Consider the following 14063-nt stretch of genomic DNA (forward strand, 5'->3'; position numbering starts at 1 on the left):
GGTCATAAACGCGTATTCGCTGACGACTTCGTGTCTGAGGAAGGCGGTGAAGAAGGTGAGGGAGGTGGGTTTTGTGGTTGATCTCTGCTCGGGCGGGCCGCGAAAAACACCAGGACCATCGAGGGCGGGTAGAGGCCGTAACCCGTAACTAATCTGCCAGAGCAGTGATTTTGTGTTGCCTTTTGTTTAGTCCCACTTTGATTTCCATCCGACCAACGGCCTGCTTTTCTCGCCGGACCCCGACAGACGATCTAGCAGACAGCCAACACTGCAACCAGACACCCTCTCTTCTACCTGTGGTATGCCTTTATCGACGACCTGAAGGCAACATTCCGGGAGATCGACGTTGACTTTCGGGTTCGCGTAGCTGGGATTCGCAACGACAGCTTTAAAAATAGTGGCCAGCCGGACAAGGATGCAAAGTGCCGCAATCGTTGCCACCTGGCTCGCTTGATGACCCTCGCTCCACGCCGTGGCATAATTACGGGGAGCAACCACCGCCCTGCTACACAGTCGTCGGTTGGATCTTTTTGTTTGATACGCTCTTCGCACCGTGCATAGGCGATCGGCGCGGATATGAGCGCTAGTGGTGCGGGCAGCTCGACGGCTACCGGTGGTTCGACGGCCACGGCTACCGCCACCACGACCGATAGCGCCACATCGTCCTCCTTTTGGCGCACCAACAGCCGCTCCATACCGGGCCGACCGACGACCGTGGCGAATCGGATCGGCGCCGGTCGACCCATCGGATCCGGTTCAGGTTCAAGCTCATTCCAGGACTACCAGGAATCGGTAAGCGATGCCTGGGACCTGGGTGATGACGAGTTCTGCATCATTTCCGGTGTAGTCGATACACGCATCTCGAAACGAGCCTCACAGACGGCCGCTCTGAACGTGATCAAAACACACAAGAGCGGCAGCAAAGCCCAATCCGGCGAAGCATTTCCCAGTATTGCACGCACCGGAACGCCGGCCGATGCTGCGAGCCGATTAGAGCAAGCGGCAGATCATCGAGAAAGTCAGCAGACAGGAGCAGTGGTGGGGCAGGATGGGACAGAAGTTGGCATCGTAAACCTGGATCTACAACCGAACCGACTACCACAACCGCCAGTCTCCGGAGGCCTTGGTAGCCCGAATGATGGCCCGGCCGTATACGATCATCGGTAAGGTCTTTACTGTGTGTGTTTGTGTCTGCGCTTAGTCCTGGTATCGATTAATTGTGCTCCTTCACTCTGTACGATTAGGATTCGTCAAAGGTTTCACGCTTACCCGGGCCGTCCACAGCCGTTGAAGCTGTCCTCCAACGTAGCATCGAAGGATGTGGAGTGTGAGTCCAAATACGAAAAGTTTAGCAACATTCTCGAGGCACCTCTTTTGAATTTGATTGCCCTCAAGGAGCTTAGTTGGTCGGGTGTGCCGCGCAAAATGCGTGCCGTGACGTGGCGTCTGCTATCCGGCTACCTACCGACCAGCCTCGAACGGCGGCAGACAGTACTGGAGCGGAAGCGCGTCGATTACCACAAGCTCGTCCAGCAGTATTTTGATGCGGAGCGGCGCGACGAAAGCCAGCAGGATACGTATCGTCAGATACACATCGATGTACCGCGCATGAACCCGCACGTGGCGCTCTTCCAGCAGCAGCTCGTGCAGGAGATGTTCGAACGCATTCTCTTCATCTGGGCCATCCGGCATCCGGCGTCCGGGTATGTGCAGGGCATTAACGATCTCGTGACACCGTTCTTCATCGTCTTCCTGCAAGAGGCTGTCGGGCCGGGTAGGTACTACACGCACGGTTCCTGCTTCGGAACGTTAATGAGTTGCTAACGTCGTTGTCATCCTTTGCCGCTTTCATCCAGATAAAGAACTGGAACAATGCCAACTCGTTGCGCTGAGCATTGAGCAGCGCGATATTATCGAAGCCGATTCGTTCTGGTGTTTGTCCAAGTTTCTCGACTGCATCCAGGATAATTACATCTTTGCGCAGCTCGGCATTCAGGCGAAGGTGAATCAGCTAAAGGAACTCATCCAACGGATTGATGGTAAGCTCCCTTTAAGCGGACTCCTCCAGTAGCCGGTGTGCGCTATGATCGGTTTATTGTTTATCGTTCTTCATTTACAGGTACATTGCATCGTCACCTCCAGGCGCACGGTGTTGACTATCTGCAATTTTCTTTCCGCTGGATGAACAATCTGCTGACGCGCGAACTACCGCTCTACTGTACCATCCGGCTTTGGGACACGTATCTGGCCGAATCGGACGGATTCGCCGTGTTTCAGCTGTACGTTTGTGCCGCCTTTCTGCTCCATTGGCGCGATCAGCTACTACAGGAGAAGGATTTCCAGGTGAGAACTTCAGTGCAGGTGCGTGAGAGAGAATGCTTGGTTTTAATCGTCTGTCTTTCTATCTCTCGATCGTGACTCTACAGGGATTAATGCTACTGTTACAGAATCTGCCAACCCACAACTGGATGGACTCGCATATCGGGGTGCTGGTGGCGGAAGCGTTTCGTCTCAAGTTCACGTACGCTGACGCTCCGAAGCATCTGGAGGGCAAAAGTTGACCCGGACTGGCATCGGGTGACGCCGGGTATCATAACTATTGTAGAAACTATCTTTATAAATTTATCTAAGGCCTCGCGTGGGCCCCGTTTGTGTTTGTTTCGGGAGGTGGGCGAAGGGATGAGCCTTGGGCGCTACGAATTTGGTCGAAAAGCAAATGTTGCTTGTACAACAAGTGTGACTGACTGTGGGAACAAGAAAAGCAAAGAAAACAAAACGACAACAACGGAGCAGAGGAAAGATTACGAATCTAGTGTAAGAGACAATGGTTGGGGCAATGATATGGAAGAGCTTCCCCCACTTCCCTCAACTCGTTCCGTTATCATTTACCGTCTCGTATCATTCTCGACTATCAACTTCTCACTGTATGCGTGGTGATCGATGGCAAATGAGTATTACGCCTACCTTGTCCTCGGTGTCCGTTTTAGTTCCGCCACCCCTCACCGCAAAGCATCGATATGATGGAGAAGTAACACCAGATTACCTTGACTCAAACCCTCTTTAAAAGAGCAGCTGGATTTAGGGAGCCGACAGAAGCGGTCACTGGACTAGACCAGGACCAACGCATCGACTCGAATTTTTATGAGCAGAAGACAACATAACATACTTAACACCGGAGCGCAAGGTAAGAACGGAGAGTGAGACAGATATGAACGGGACCTCTGAAACGTGTTGATGGAGCTGGAAAATCTTATATATGTACTGGAGGACCGCTGGGAGGAATCGAAGCGAAAGATCATCAACCAATTAGCTAATTGTAAGAAAATAAATGAAAGTAAACCAAAACCAATACGTGCGCCTTTTTCCATTTTTTGGGGATTTGGGGATGCTGGTGTGAATCAAACTATTGTTAACCTGTTGCACGTGGGACGAACGGCTAGTAACGGTATTTTCTCGTTTTAGTTTATCATTTTATTTGGTTTTCTCGTTTTTCCGCAACAGAATCGCCTACAATTATGTCTTCGAGACAATAACCGGCTTAAGACAGAGACTATCGCCAATAGAGCGACCATATAACGATTAGCAAGATCTCGCTGAAATTGCAAGGTGCAGGAGGAGAAACGGTATTTAACTCAGTTTGCCGCGGGAGGTAAAAAGTTGTTGCTAAACGAAACATTCATCCTGTTATGGCCGAGTTTACATTTGGCTCTAAAGAACCAACAATCGTTTGATCTCTCTTTTGTTCTCTCCTGCCAGCTCAACTAAAACAGAGAAATTCTCAGTAACAATCTGCATCGTTCACCTCAGCCGCGTAGTACGAGAACAGCACATCGTCCAACAGGGATCCGAAACTATCCGTGTGCTGCAACCATCGCTCCCGGCTGCTAACGATCGCGGTCAAATCGAGCGATCGCACGCGTTGAAGGAACTGTTCCACGCTAACAGCCGCATACTGACGAAACAGTTCCGCGTGTTGTATCGAGGGATCGCAGCCACAATCGTCACCACCTTGCAGGGTGCAAGCAGTAGCCATGGTAACGCGGGGATTGTACGTACTCGAAAGCAGATTCATATCGTCCAGATTTACGATCGAGTCAATGATTTCATCCGCTTCCATCGTACTGTTACAGGCCACATTTCCGCTGTTATAGTCCGCATCGTTCCGGCGGCGGCTTGTATTTGCTTCTTGGTGTAGATTCGCCACGGTAGCCGTGCTTTCGCTGGTCGACGAAACGATGGTTACTGGGGTTTCCTTTGCATCGTTTACCGATGGTCTCGTGGCCATTACTGAGGATAATTCGTTCGTATTCTTCGTGAGTGTAGCCGTACCAGCTACAGCTTGCGTGCTACCGGGGAGATTCTGATAGTAATCAAGAAACCCGTACCGGTTCAGGTACGACATCAGTTTCTCGATCACTTTCGTCGCTTCCTTCACTACGCCCAGATCGCAGTCGTCACCGAGGCACGCCAGCAGAACGCCGAGACAGCCGCGCAACGACAGTTCATTAAGCACTTTCAGGAGCCGTGTTTGAATCTCGCGCTCGGTTAGGGTGACAATCTTTTTGTGTTCCTTCGAGAAGGTGACGGCCGGGAAGACACCGTCGATCATACCTTGATGCTGAAACTGACGGCACATTACGAGCTGCCAGAAGTGGAGCGCATTGACCTTCACCTCCCAGTAGAGATCGTTGACCGCGGCATGGGCCAGCACGGAGAAGACGCTATCGAGACACTGTGCCTGTATCTTGTGATTGGCGTAGATTTCCCGTACCGTGTTGATCGCTTCTCGACGTACAACACCTTCACTCTCGTTGTCGATCACATCGATGAGGTGGTTCTGGTAGGGATGCAATGAAGAGATGCAGTGAATTCTCTAGTTCGTTAATGCGACGATGTGCGACTCCACTTACCATAAGTGATAGTTTCGATATTGCCTGATCCCAGAAGAGGCGTATCTTCACCATCAACGTCAGGCAGCGTAGCGCCGAGGCACGTACGTACGCCTCCGTGTCGTTCTTGGCCGCCGACTCGACTACCGCTATGATGTTGCACTCGAGAATGTGTTTCTGAAAGGCGGGAAATTCTGCAGGAAAACAGAGGAGAAAAATTGTATTACTCGTTCTCTCAGACTTTTTATTCGAACAGGTGAGGAGAAGCTGCAATTATTACTGATTTCCGAGATGATGACAACCGAGGCGAGTAGTTCCAGCGCCGAATCGCGTGCCTCCCAGCTGAGATCGTGTAGCCGCTTGTAGATGATGCGCCCGACGTACTCAAGCCCTGTGCCGGCAATGTTGTCCATTAGAAGCGCCAAATTCGGGGCCAGAAAGTGTTCAATCGAAATCTGCGTTAGCTTAAGCGCCAGTACTACCAGCTGTTTGTAGGAGAGAGAATCAAAAAGACCATTAATGTAATAAGAAACCTGGTACCATTACACGGCTGTTCGCTAGACAGACCCTCGGTGGTAGGTTCGGGTTGGTGAGCAGGTTCAGCATAAAGTTGACGACGGCCGTCGATTCGATGCATTCCTTCCACGTGATATCGTAGCTTTCGATTAGCGCGATCAGCCCGTTGATGATCGCGGACAGTAAGTTGGGTTTGCTTAGAATGAGCGACGTTTTACCATCCGATCCATTCGCACGCTGTGTCTCCCCATCGACCGAAGGACAGCACATATCGGGCAGAAACTCCTTAAGCACGTAGACAAAAGCTTGGAACGCAATAACGGCCCGGGCTCTCGGGAGCTTGTGTGTCGTGACGATACCCTGGATGGATTTGCAGGCCAGCTCGGTAACGTTAAGATTGTACGCCTGAAAGATATCCCGGCAAGCGTAGATCAACCGGATCGTGAATTCGCACGCGATATCGTACAGCTTTGTGCAAAACTTCTCCACGTAATCCGGCAGCTCTTTGCCGACCAATAAATGCATCTCGTAAAGTACGGGAAACAGCTGCAGCAGCAAAATCTGGTCCCCGAAGCGGATGCTCTGGTTCTTCAGCACCACCTCCTCCGGTGCTCGATCGCCTAGTATACGCCAGAGCGCGTGATGTGTCTCTGCCATCAGCATCACGTTCTGCACGTTACCCCGCCGGATTGAGAAGTTTACGTAGTTCAGAAAGTTGAGTGTGTAACGGTCGAAGGTAAGATCCACCGCTGTCATCGGATCGTCGTGCGGTATTTCCATTGTGCAGAGGCGAGCACAGTTGGCGAAGATGTGCGTCTGCCAGATCTTGGCCAGATAGGTGTGATCGTGCATCGTATCGGTGAACTTCCACAGGTTGCGCTCGAACTTGTAAGTGTAGAGGATGTAGTACGCTACCCGGGTTCGCTTGCCTCGCTCGATAATCCGCCGGAAGAGTGTCTGCATGAGACTCAGCAGCGGGGTGATGATCTTTTGTGAGCGGTCATCATTCACCAGCACCGCATCATCCTGCTCGGGGCTCTTCCACACGCAATCGATCAACGGCGACAGGATGGTGCGTATGATCGCTTGCACTTCCTCGTAGTCACCCATCGCACAGAACCGTTCCAGTACCTCGTCGATGAAGAGTGACGTTTCTCGGGTGATGTAGATCGTTTGATAGCCGTTGTAGTAGTCCAGACAGATGCGCCACGATCCGGACTGTTTGATCCAGCTCATGCCCATCGCGTGCCGGGAGATGGCCTTCAGTACCAACACGTGACCGAGCTTGATCGAAGCGTTTTGCAGTTTACCGTTCCGTACGATGCACGCCTGGAAGCGGTCCAGCATCTTGCTGCCACTCTGGATCCGCGAAAAGTCCCATTCATTCTCGACGATCATCGCGAGCAGCTGGAGCGTAAAGGCCCCAATATCGCTTGCCGGAGGTCGATCGCTTTCCCACTGTTGCAGCATCGTCTCGAGCCACCGGAACACTTCGGCCGATTTGATGAATTTACGGTGATCTTACCAAGGGGGGATAGAAAAAACAAGTTAAACTCCACGATAACACACGTTGGGAAGCAGGAAGGAAGGGCTTACCTTCATCATGCTTGCCGGATAGGTGGCTAACGATCATCTCCAGGTAAACATCGTTGTTGATCTTGAAGCCACGGTTAAGAAAGGCGGCCAGCACTTTGTGGAACTTTTCCTCACAGCTATCCTCCTGTTGCGAGTTCGATTTCTGCTCCTGTTGCTCCTGCTCCGGTTTGCCTGGGGCGCCCGCCACAACCGTAGCGGACATCGTTGCGAACAAAACGTTTTGTCGTCACGGGTTGATCGTGGTTCGTGATCAGTGTACCAAGCGCCGGAACGCGCCACTAGCTTCCCTCATGCACCTCATCCGCGAGCACAACTATCAGCCGCGACGTAGAGCACGATTTTTTCCGCGATGCGATGATGCGACCGGGTAAATATTTAACTTTTACTTCAAACCGCAATCAACAATCGGCGGGAGTTGAGGTCACACACGCAATTCACGCTCGCACCGACCACCACCGATTCACCGACAACTCACCTTTCCCCGCCCCCTGAGACCCGGTGTCGTGACAGTTGGTGGACGGCCGAGACGCGCAATTTATTTTCCGCAGAAAACGAATCAGACCAGGAAAACCATTCTTAACGAATTCTCTCTAATTTTCCTACTTTTTTCCCTCATTTTAAAACGCAGAAGATTCGCCAGAGGAAAAGATTTGGTTCAGTTCGGCCAACATGTACATAACTTGGGTTCAGATTATGTCCGTGCGCCCATTAAATTGATTGCTTTATCGCATTGTGTTCGGGTTGCCCTCGAAACCCGCACGAATCCGATGGTTATGCGGCTAGGCAAACCCGTGTGTGTGTGTGGAAAACACTGCAGCCTGTCGTCTCAGTGCGGAAAGGGGGAAAACAGGAAACATAAGTCGAACTGCACCCAGCTCAGGATCGTGCAAAAAGAAGTTTTGTCGTCGCCGCGGAAAACTCCGAGTTTTTTTTGTGTGCGAAAGGATACACGCACGTCGTGTGGTGTTCGAAAACGAAAGGTGTGCTACTTGGCGACAAAGCAAGCATGCCAACAGCAGCAGCAGCAGCATAACCCCTGCACTAGGCCCAGGAGTCAAGGCCTACCTTGTTCTTGTTGTGTGGTTTTCGCAGGCTGAGGGGCGCGCTTAAGATGTAGCATACTTTGTTCTGTCCTAGTTCCTGGACCGTATGTGCGTGTGTGACTGGGGTCATCGCTATCCCTAGTGCTTGTTAGTTTTCCCTTCAATCCAGTGCAGTACACCGTGACTCCGTGCAAAGGCGGTGTGAAAGGCGGCGGCGACACACCGCACGCATCACGCTACGGGCACGCGCGGCACAGAAAAAGACAGAAGGCGAAGGAGAGTGGGACAGCTGATCCAATCCTTGGCCGTCGTGCGAGTCGTTCAAGGGAAAGGATCGTGCGAAGCACGCATAAAGCAAAAACCCCAACGAGTGAGCGAGAACGCCGTGTTATGATACGGCCTGGTACCAAGGCCAGGTAGGCTCGGAAGCAAGCAGGCAGGCAGAGGTAGTGGGGTGAGCGCGTCGCGATTGTCTCTGGCGGCGGTCGTCTTCTTCCTTGCGAACCCGTTAGTCGCGCCGGTAACCACCACCCGCCCGAGACGATTAGAAGAAGGCAAACAGAAGCGCCGTTCGTCCCGTGTGTCTTCCTCCCTCTCGGGGGTCCTCGGAGGTGCGGCCGACTTGAACGCGGAATCTCCCTCGCAGCCGCAGATTGGGTGTGCCCGCCGCTGCGATTGCCGAATAGTTGAAAGTCGATGGCCGCAACCGATTCCGTGTGCTGTGTTTGTGTGTCCGTACGTGCGCGAGAACGGCACGGAAAGGTGCAATAATCAGTGGTGCGGAGTGCGTGTGTGCGGCGGATTCGTTCTTTGGCTATTTTCGGCCATTCTGGGGCCGGCCGCACCGTCTTCACATATCTCCAGAGTGCGTGGGGAGAAGGGAAGAGAGTGCGAGAGAGCGTTTTCTGCGTGATTCACCCCAAAAGTACGTGTCTCGTTGTGTTTGTGCGTGTACGTGTGCGCGCGCGTGTGCCCGTTGCAGGTATTTCCTCAAATCGGCCACACGATAATAGTGCCGTGCCGTCGTGCCGTGTGACCGGTGATAGTGGATGGTCGGGGTTAGATTGCCTTCTCGCAAAGTGTTCCAGAAGGGGTATGGCATGCCGGCCGGCCTTCGGTGGCGTGCTGCTGGTGCTGGGTTTCAGCAAGTGATGCTAGGAAAGGAAAGTGGTTTAGTATCACACTAAACACCACCCAGCGATTGTGGGGAGTGGCCGAAAGATCAATAAGAACAGGCGTGTTAAGGAGAGAAGGAGTTTCACAATAAAGCATCTCGCCATCATCCCCCAAGAACGGCAGCAGCCGGTCGCATAAGATGTCAACTTCATCGGAAAGGTGCGTATTGCCGAGGTGCAGCCAGCCAGCGTGTGTGTTGCATCACCGCGATGCGCAGAAAAGAGAAGGTGCCCCTAGAAATACTCCAGAGTAGTGGGGGGATGATGCTTGGGACGCTTTGGAGCTCGGTCGAAATCGATCCTGTAGGAAAACATCCTCGGGAGTGTTTATTTTGGCACGGCTTCGGAACGTCGGAGAGAAAGTGAGAAAGGACCCCCAGTAGGCGCTTTTCTTTTTCCTCTTGTACGCTTCCTCCTCTTCTCTCTGCGGCTGCTGCGTGTGCTGCGTATCTTCCTGGCAGCCGGCTGTGAAATGTTTTCATTTGTGATTTGCGTTGATCCTCTAGCTTTTCAAGGGCCTTGAGCCTTGAACTGTTTGGTTTCTTCTCGCCCTGTTTCTAATAATCTTTTTCCTTTTTTGCCTCTTCTCGCTTCGACAACGCAGAGTGGAATGGGTGGAAATCATCGAGCCCCGCACGAAGGAACACATGTACGCCAACCTAACCACGGGCGAATGTGTCTGGGATCCTCCGGAGGTAAGTTTTGGTTTGGAGAGAGGTATATGGCTTCATCGGGCTGCTTTTCGAAAGAACAAATTGCAGCTGTGGTTGCTGTGGTTGACAAACACGGACACGCACACAACGGGATAATCGGAACGGAAGGTGACAGGAGATTGTCTTCTTGGGCGCCTTGGCTGGCCTTGAGTGATGGCGAACCGTGCCGCTCTTGTAAAATCCATATGGCGCGTATGCTCGACGAGCAAAGGGAGGGCTGGCGAGCGGCCGAAGAGATCCTTGGTTTGCGGAAGGAGGCGACATAACATCCGATGCAGAAAGGATGTCCTATTTCGCATCTCATTTCCGTGCATCCGATAAAAATAGTCCATCGTTCATCGACGAGGTGCGACGCAACGATGATGATGTTGATGATGATGGCGAAGCCGTTCCGCACTAACCACCAACGACCGCAATCTGCTTGATCACTTGTTGTTACGTGAACGATTAATGGCAGAGATATTGCATAGATATTTGCGGTGTGTCCGGTTGGATAAGATGCCAGCTGTCAGAGTCAAGGATTTGGCACGACCAGTGACGGGATCCGTGTACTCCGCCCATCGGTGCCTATCCGTTTTAGCGCTTGCAAACGAAAAGATTGGCAGATCCTCTTCGGTCACTTCAAGCGCAGACACGATGAGTCACGTGTTGCGTGCTCAGCAGCCAAAAAATAAATAAACAAGTCAGAATGAGACGAAACCGGATCCAATAATGTATGCTGGCGCATACCGTTATAGAACCACTGGGCCCCCTAATTTGGATACGCGGCGCCGAATCAACCGACACTTCGCTGGTTCCAGAGAAGAGCATGGAGAGGTACATGCTTGCGGTACCAGCTGGTCGAGACGAGACGCATAAATTGGTCCATCCGTTAGCCTCGGAGCCGGAGCGAAAAGGCAAAAAGAAGTGCCCGAAAAGATGGATGACGCTTTCTCTCTCTCTCTCTCTCTCTCCCTCTCCGTCTTTCTTCATTCCGAGGAGGCAGCTTACGATGGCGAAAAAGTTCGCGAAAACGAAATGACCCTTAATGGGCGTTCCACATTAAAATGGCACAAGCAGCTTTTCCATCTCGTCGGAATCGTCGGCTGCTTCGCTGCTTCTTTCCAATCTGCCGCCCTTTCGCGATCGTTGAGCGATCTTCTCGAGAGAATCGGAGAACTGATGATCACAGTTACTTCTGACGATGACAACGATGATGATGATCGTCATGATGGTATGATGGGAACGTCGGGTTGGCTGGAAACACGCAAAGAATGCGCCGAAAGTGAAATGAAAAGGGAAAACGGTCCGTAGCTACCGACATATATCCCGTGGAACACTGCGGCACACACCGACACGTAACACATTCCCTCTAGCGGATCATTGGACGCGTGCCAAAACAATTTTGCGCCCCGTAACCACTTATGCTTATTGGTGGTGCCTGCGCAGCACCCTCTGTCGCCGTCGCCTTCGTTGTTGCCTTGCGTGATGCAAACTATGCCGACCATAGTTGCTAGTAACAACCTGGCGCCTGGCGATCCGCGTTGATCAAACGGGCGGGGTGTTTGCCGAATCGACTACTTGACGCGCTCGATTTTTTTTTCATTCAAGAAATTGCAACCAATTTTGGGAATGCAGTTTGTTACAGCAGCTATTAAATGGCGAGGAACTGAGGGACTTACCACTAAACCGTGTGGCTAATGGTGACGTCGTTGGGGGCGAACATAATCGATTTCCTCTTGAGTACGGTGCGGGTGCCGGACTCTGGGGGTAGTGAGAGGATTCGCTCATTTTCTCATGCTGCGGATCGGAAAATGCAATGGAACGACGCCAGAAGAAGAACGACGGTTTAATGGCGAACGTGCACGTAACCGAGGTAAATCTAGGTCTTTGGGCGCTAGAAAATGAAAGTAAGGAACGAACGAACGGGAAATGTGGGGTTTCCCCTTTTTGCGCGGCTTGATTATGTGCTTAAAACTGCAAGGCAGGGAATTTCCTTCTCGTTCTACTTCACCTGGCCGTTCGATCGCCAAGCACATTTACACCCTTTGTTAGCGAGTATCCGCGAAACCATCTAATCATCGGTTCATCAGCTAAACGGGTTTTGAGGAGCTTCCGTGAATTTGGCGAATTAATTGGCTATTCGATGCAAACAATGTGCCCGAGTATTTTATTTTGTAGCGCCATAGTCGCTAAAATCAATCATTTACGATAACAATAAAGCAAAGCAATTATAAGATAAGCATGAGCTTTTATTTTGTGTTCAATATAAGAGAACAGCATATTGAATGGGGTTTCTTATTGGCCGCAGCGAAATGAGAAGAGCAAACAAATTTAGCCAAATTAATAATAGATTTCACTAAGCTAATCAAACTCATGTGGAACAAATGGAATAATTCAACACTTTTATATGCATCATGCTGACAGGGACTGTCGATTAATTCGATATATGCATTATGCTGACAGGGAACATATGTCGATTTTATATGCATCATGCTGACAGGGAACACAACAGGATGGTACTAGCTTATTATCTCATTTTTTATACTTGATAAGAGCAAATCAATAAAACTTGGTAAATTGTGAATGAAGAACGTTATCAACAACAAACATTCCGTGTGAAGCAAGGTTGTGTTTCGCATCGCAAATTCACTGTTTAAGATTGACCATTCTGATTGCTGTCTGTGTTTGATTGCATAAATAACTACTTGGAAATTTACTTCTTACGATTTTTTTGAAAAATGGATCATTTTTTTTTTATAAGTAAACAAGTTCCTGATGAAATACTTGCTTGCTGACCAGGTGGTCATCTTATTAATTGTAACTGCTGTTTCGCTCAGCAAAAGGTTCAGAAGAAACAAGCGTCATGTTGCTCGGTGCATAATGAACACCAACTTCTCCTCTAGACCATGCTCCATACTTATGCTTCGTTTCACTTTTATCGTAACTTTCGTTTGGTTGGAACCGATTTTTCTTATGTTATTCACTGTTTTCTATGTTACGGTTACTCCGAAACATCTCCATCCACCCGGTAAGGGCTGACGATACATCGGCCACGAAGGAGGTATGGCTCGGTATTTACCATTTTCCATCGTAACAACTTTCGCTAGTCGCATGGACACGGCGGCAGTGGCTACTACTTCTCGAAAGATCCTCTGAGCAATGTCGTTGTCGGTGGAAGCTGTTGGAACGATGTCCGGTGTGTGTTCTTGTTCGCCTTCCCCCCATTTGCTCTCGTGCATTATGGGAATGCAGTGCGTATCGCAGAGTACGCTGTCCGCGAAAGCAGCCGTCGTCGAGTACTGTTACCCATTTCGTTTCGATCGTGTTATTGCAAGGGCGCGTATCCGCGTACTCCCGCAGACTTCGAGACGGGAAAGTGTGTTCACTAGGGCCTCTAGTTTCATGTTGGCATTTTTCCCTTTCAACGTCAATTCACGTTGAATGATAATGTAAAAAAAATGAAACGATCGAGAGCCGATCGACGGTCAGTCGGATCGGGGAGTTAAATAAAACTGTCCAAAACCGAGGGATTAGTGCAGTAGTAATACTGGGAAAAGTCTTTTCATTTTGAAGTCTCTTTACATCATAAACGGTCCATTGTCTTGCGCCAAGTTGCCACGATTAGGAGGCAAGCATTCCCGTTGATCTTCCTATGCGGTTAGGGCTTGGCTGTTGGATAATACACGACGATACGATACGGACAGTCTATGTGGTGAACGGCGGTGGTATGTGGTGGTGCCGATGGTGGTACGTGAGTTATTATTTCTTTAGTTCATTTATTTTCCCTTTTATTTTCAATTTACCCGTTGCAAGCCCAGTCCAGGGTCAATTAGTGGGCAAAACCGTGGACCGTGGCGCTTTGGCGAAAGTAAACGAAACCACCGGACGGACAGACCGCCGCACGCGGTATATGGCGGCAAAAACATCTGTTTAGAGAAGGCCGACAAGACGCCGCTAGCCGTGTGCTAGCCTTTGCTAGCGGACCGCGGCCGATGACGGAAAACTCGCGATCCATCAGCAGCATTGCGAATGTGTGAATGACCGTGAAGAAGAGTGAACGCTAAGGAGGAGGAGGAGGGGTAGAGGTTTCTTCCGCGGAAAAACATACACCCACACACCGCGCGCGGAATGGCCCACAATCGAAAGTGA

At 50.8% G+C, this 14063-nt stretch overlaps 3 protein-coding genes across 5 annotated transcripts in view; 2 read left to right on the forward strand and 1 right to left on the reverse strand.

Annotated features, from left to right (window-relative positions):
• The first annotated feature begins 73 nt into the window (after positions 1-73).
• LOC125951713 (TBC1 domain family member 22B) lies at positions 74-2840 on the forward strand. Its single transcript, XM_049680696.1, has 5 exons — positions 74-1163; positions 1245-1774; positions 1857-2039; positions 2120-2343; positions 2427-2840. Exons 1-5 carry the CDS (start codon positions 577-579, stop codon positions 2559-2561), a joined length of 1659 nt encoding a protein of 552 aa, XP_049536653.1. The 5' UTR covers positions 74-576; the 3' UTR covers positions 2562-2840.
• A 384-nt stretch (positions 2841-3224) lies between these two features.
• LOC125951712 (uncharacterized) lies at positions 3225-7590 on the reverse strand. 2 transcript variants are annotated; one of them, XM_049680695.1, is made up of 6 exons: positions 7477-7590; positions 7002-7386; positions 5457-6925; positions 5170-5374; positions 4911-5083; positions 3225-4837 (listed from the first exon to the last, which is right to left on the reverse strand). In XM_049680695.1, exons 2-6 carry the CDS (start codon positions 7201-7203, stop codon positions 3779-3781), a joined length of 3108 nt encoding a protein of 1035 aa, XP_049536652.1. In that variant the 5' UTR covers positions 7204-7386; positions 7477-7590; the 3' UTR covers positions 3225-3778. The 2 variants fall into 2 exon arrangements, with proteins under 2 accessions (XP_049536652.1, XP_049536651.1); XM_049680694.1 differs by lacking the exon at positions 7477-7590 and having other exon boundaries at positions 7002-7459.
• Positions 7591-7738: 148 nt separating this feature from the next.
• The window catches only part of LOC125949988 (hornerin), a 29597-nt gene continuing 23272 nt past the window's right edge, over positions 7739-14063 (forward strand). The window contains exons 1-3 of one of the 2 annotated variants that reach the window (XM_049677517.1): positions 7741-7981; positions 9027-9379; positions 9824-9914. In XM_049677517.1, coding sequence (XP_049533474.1) covers positions 9360-9379; positions 9824-9914 — 111 coding nt within the window. In that variant the 5' untranslated portion in view covers positions 7741-7981; positions 9027-9359. Of the gene's footprint in view, positions 9380-9823; positions 9915-14063 lie in introns of both variants that reach the window. The other variant, XM_049677518.1, reaches the window with a different exon arrangement.

Source organism: Anopheles darlingi, chromosome 2 (assembly GCF_943734745.1).
Source record: "Anopheles darlingi chromosome 2, idAnoDarlMG_H_01, whole genome shotgun sequence".
In the NCBI taxonomy this organism is placed as follows: Eukaryota; Metazoa; Arthropoda; class Insecta; order Diptera; family Culicidae; genus Anopheles; species Anopheles darlingi.

Bases quoted from the DNA above. Each gene is read 5' to 3' on its own strand.
- LOC125951713 (XM_049680696.1), top strand. From the start codon at position 577: ATGAGCGCTAGTGGTGCGGGCAGCTCGACGGCTACCGGTGGTTCGACG. The intron at 1,775-1,856 runs GTAGGTACTACA...GCTTTCATCCAG, and splicing joins GCAAGAGGCTGTCGGGCCGG to ATAAAGAACTGGAACAATGC. The intron at 2,344-2,426 runs GTGAGAACTTCA...GTGACTCTACAG, and splicing joins TACAGGAGAAGGATTTCCAG to GGATTAATGCTACTGTTACA.
- LOC125951712 (XM_049680695.1), bottom strand. From the start codon at position 7,203: ATGTCCGCTACGGTTGTGGCGGGCGCCCCAGGCAAACCGGAGCAGGAG. The intron at 5,084-5,169 runs GTAATAATTGCA...GTTTTCCTGCAG, and splicing joins TGTCATCATCTCGGAAATCA to AATTTCCCGCCTTTCAGAAA. The intron at 4,838-4,910 runs GTAAGTGGAGTC...CATCCCTACCAG, and splicing joins TATCGAAACTATCACTTATG to AACCACCTCATCGATGTGAT.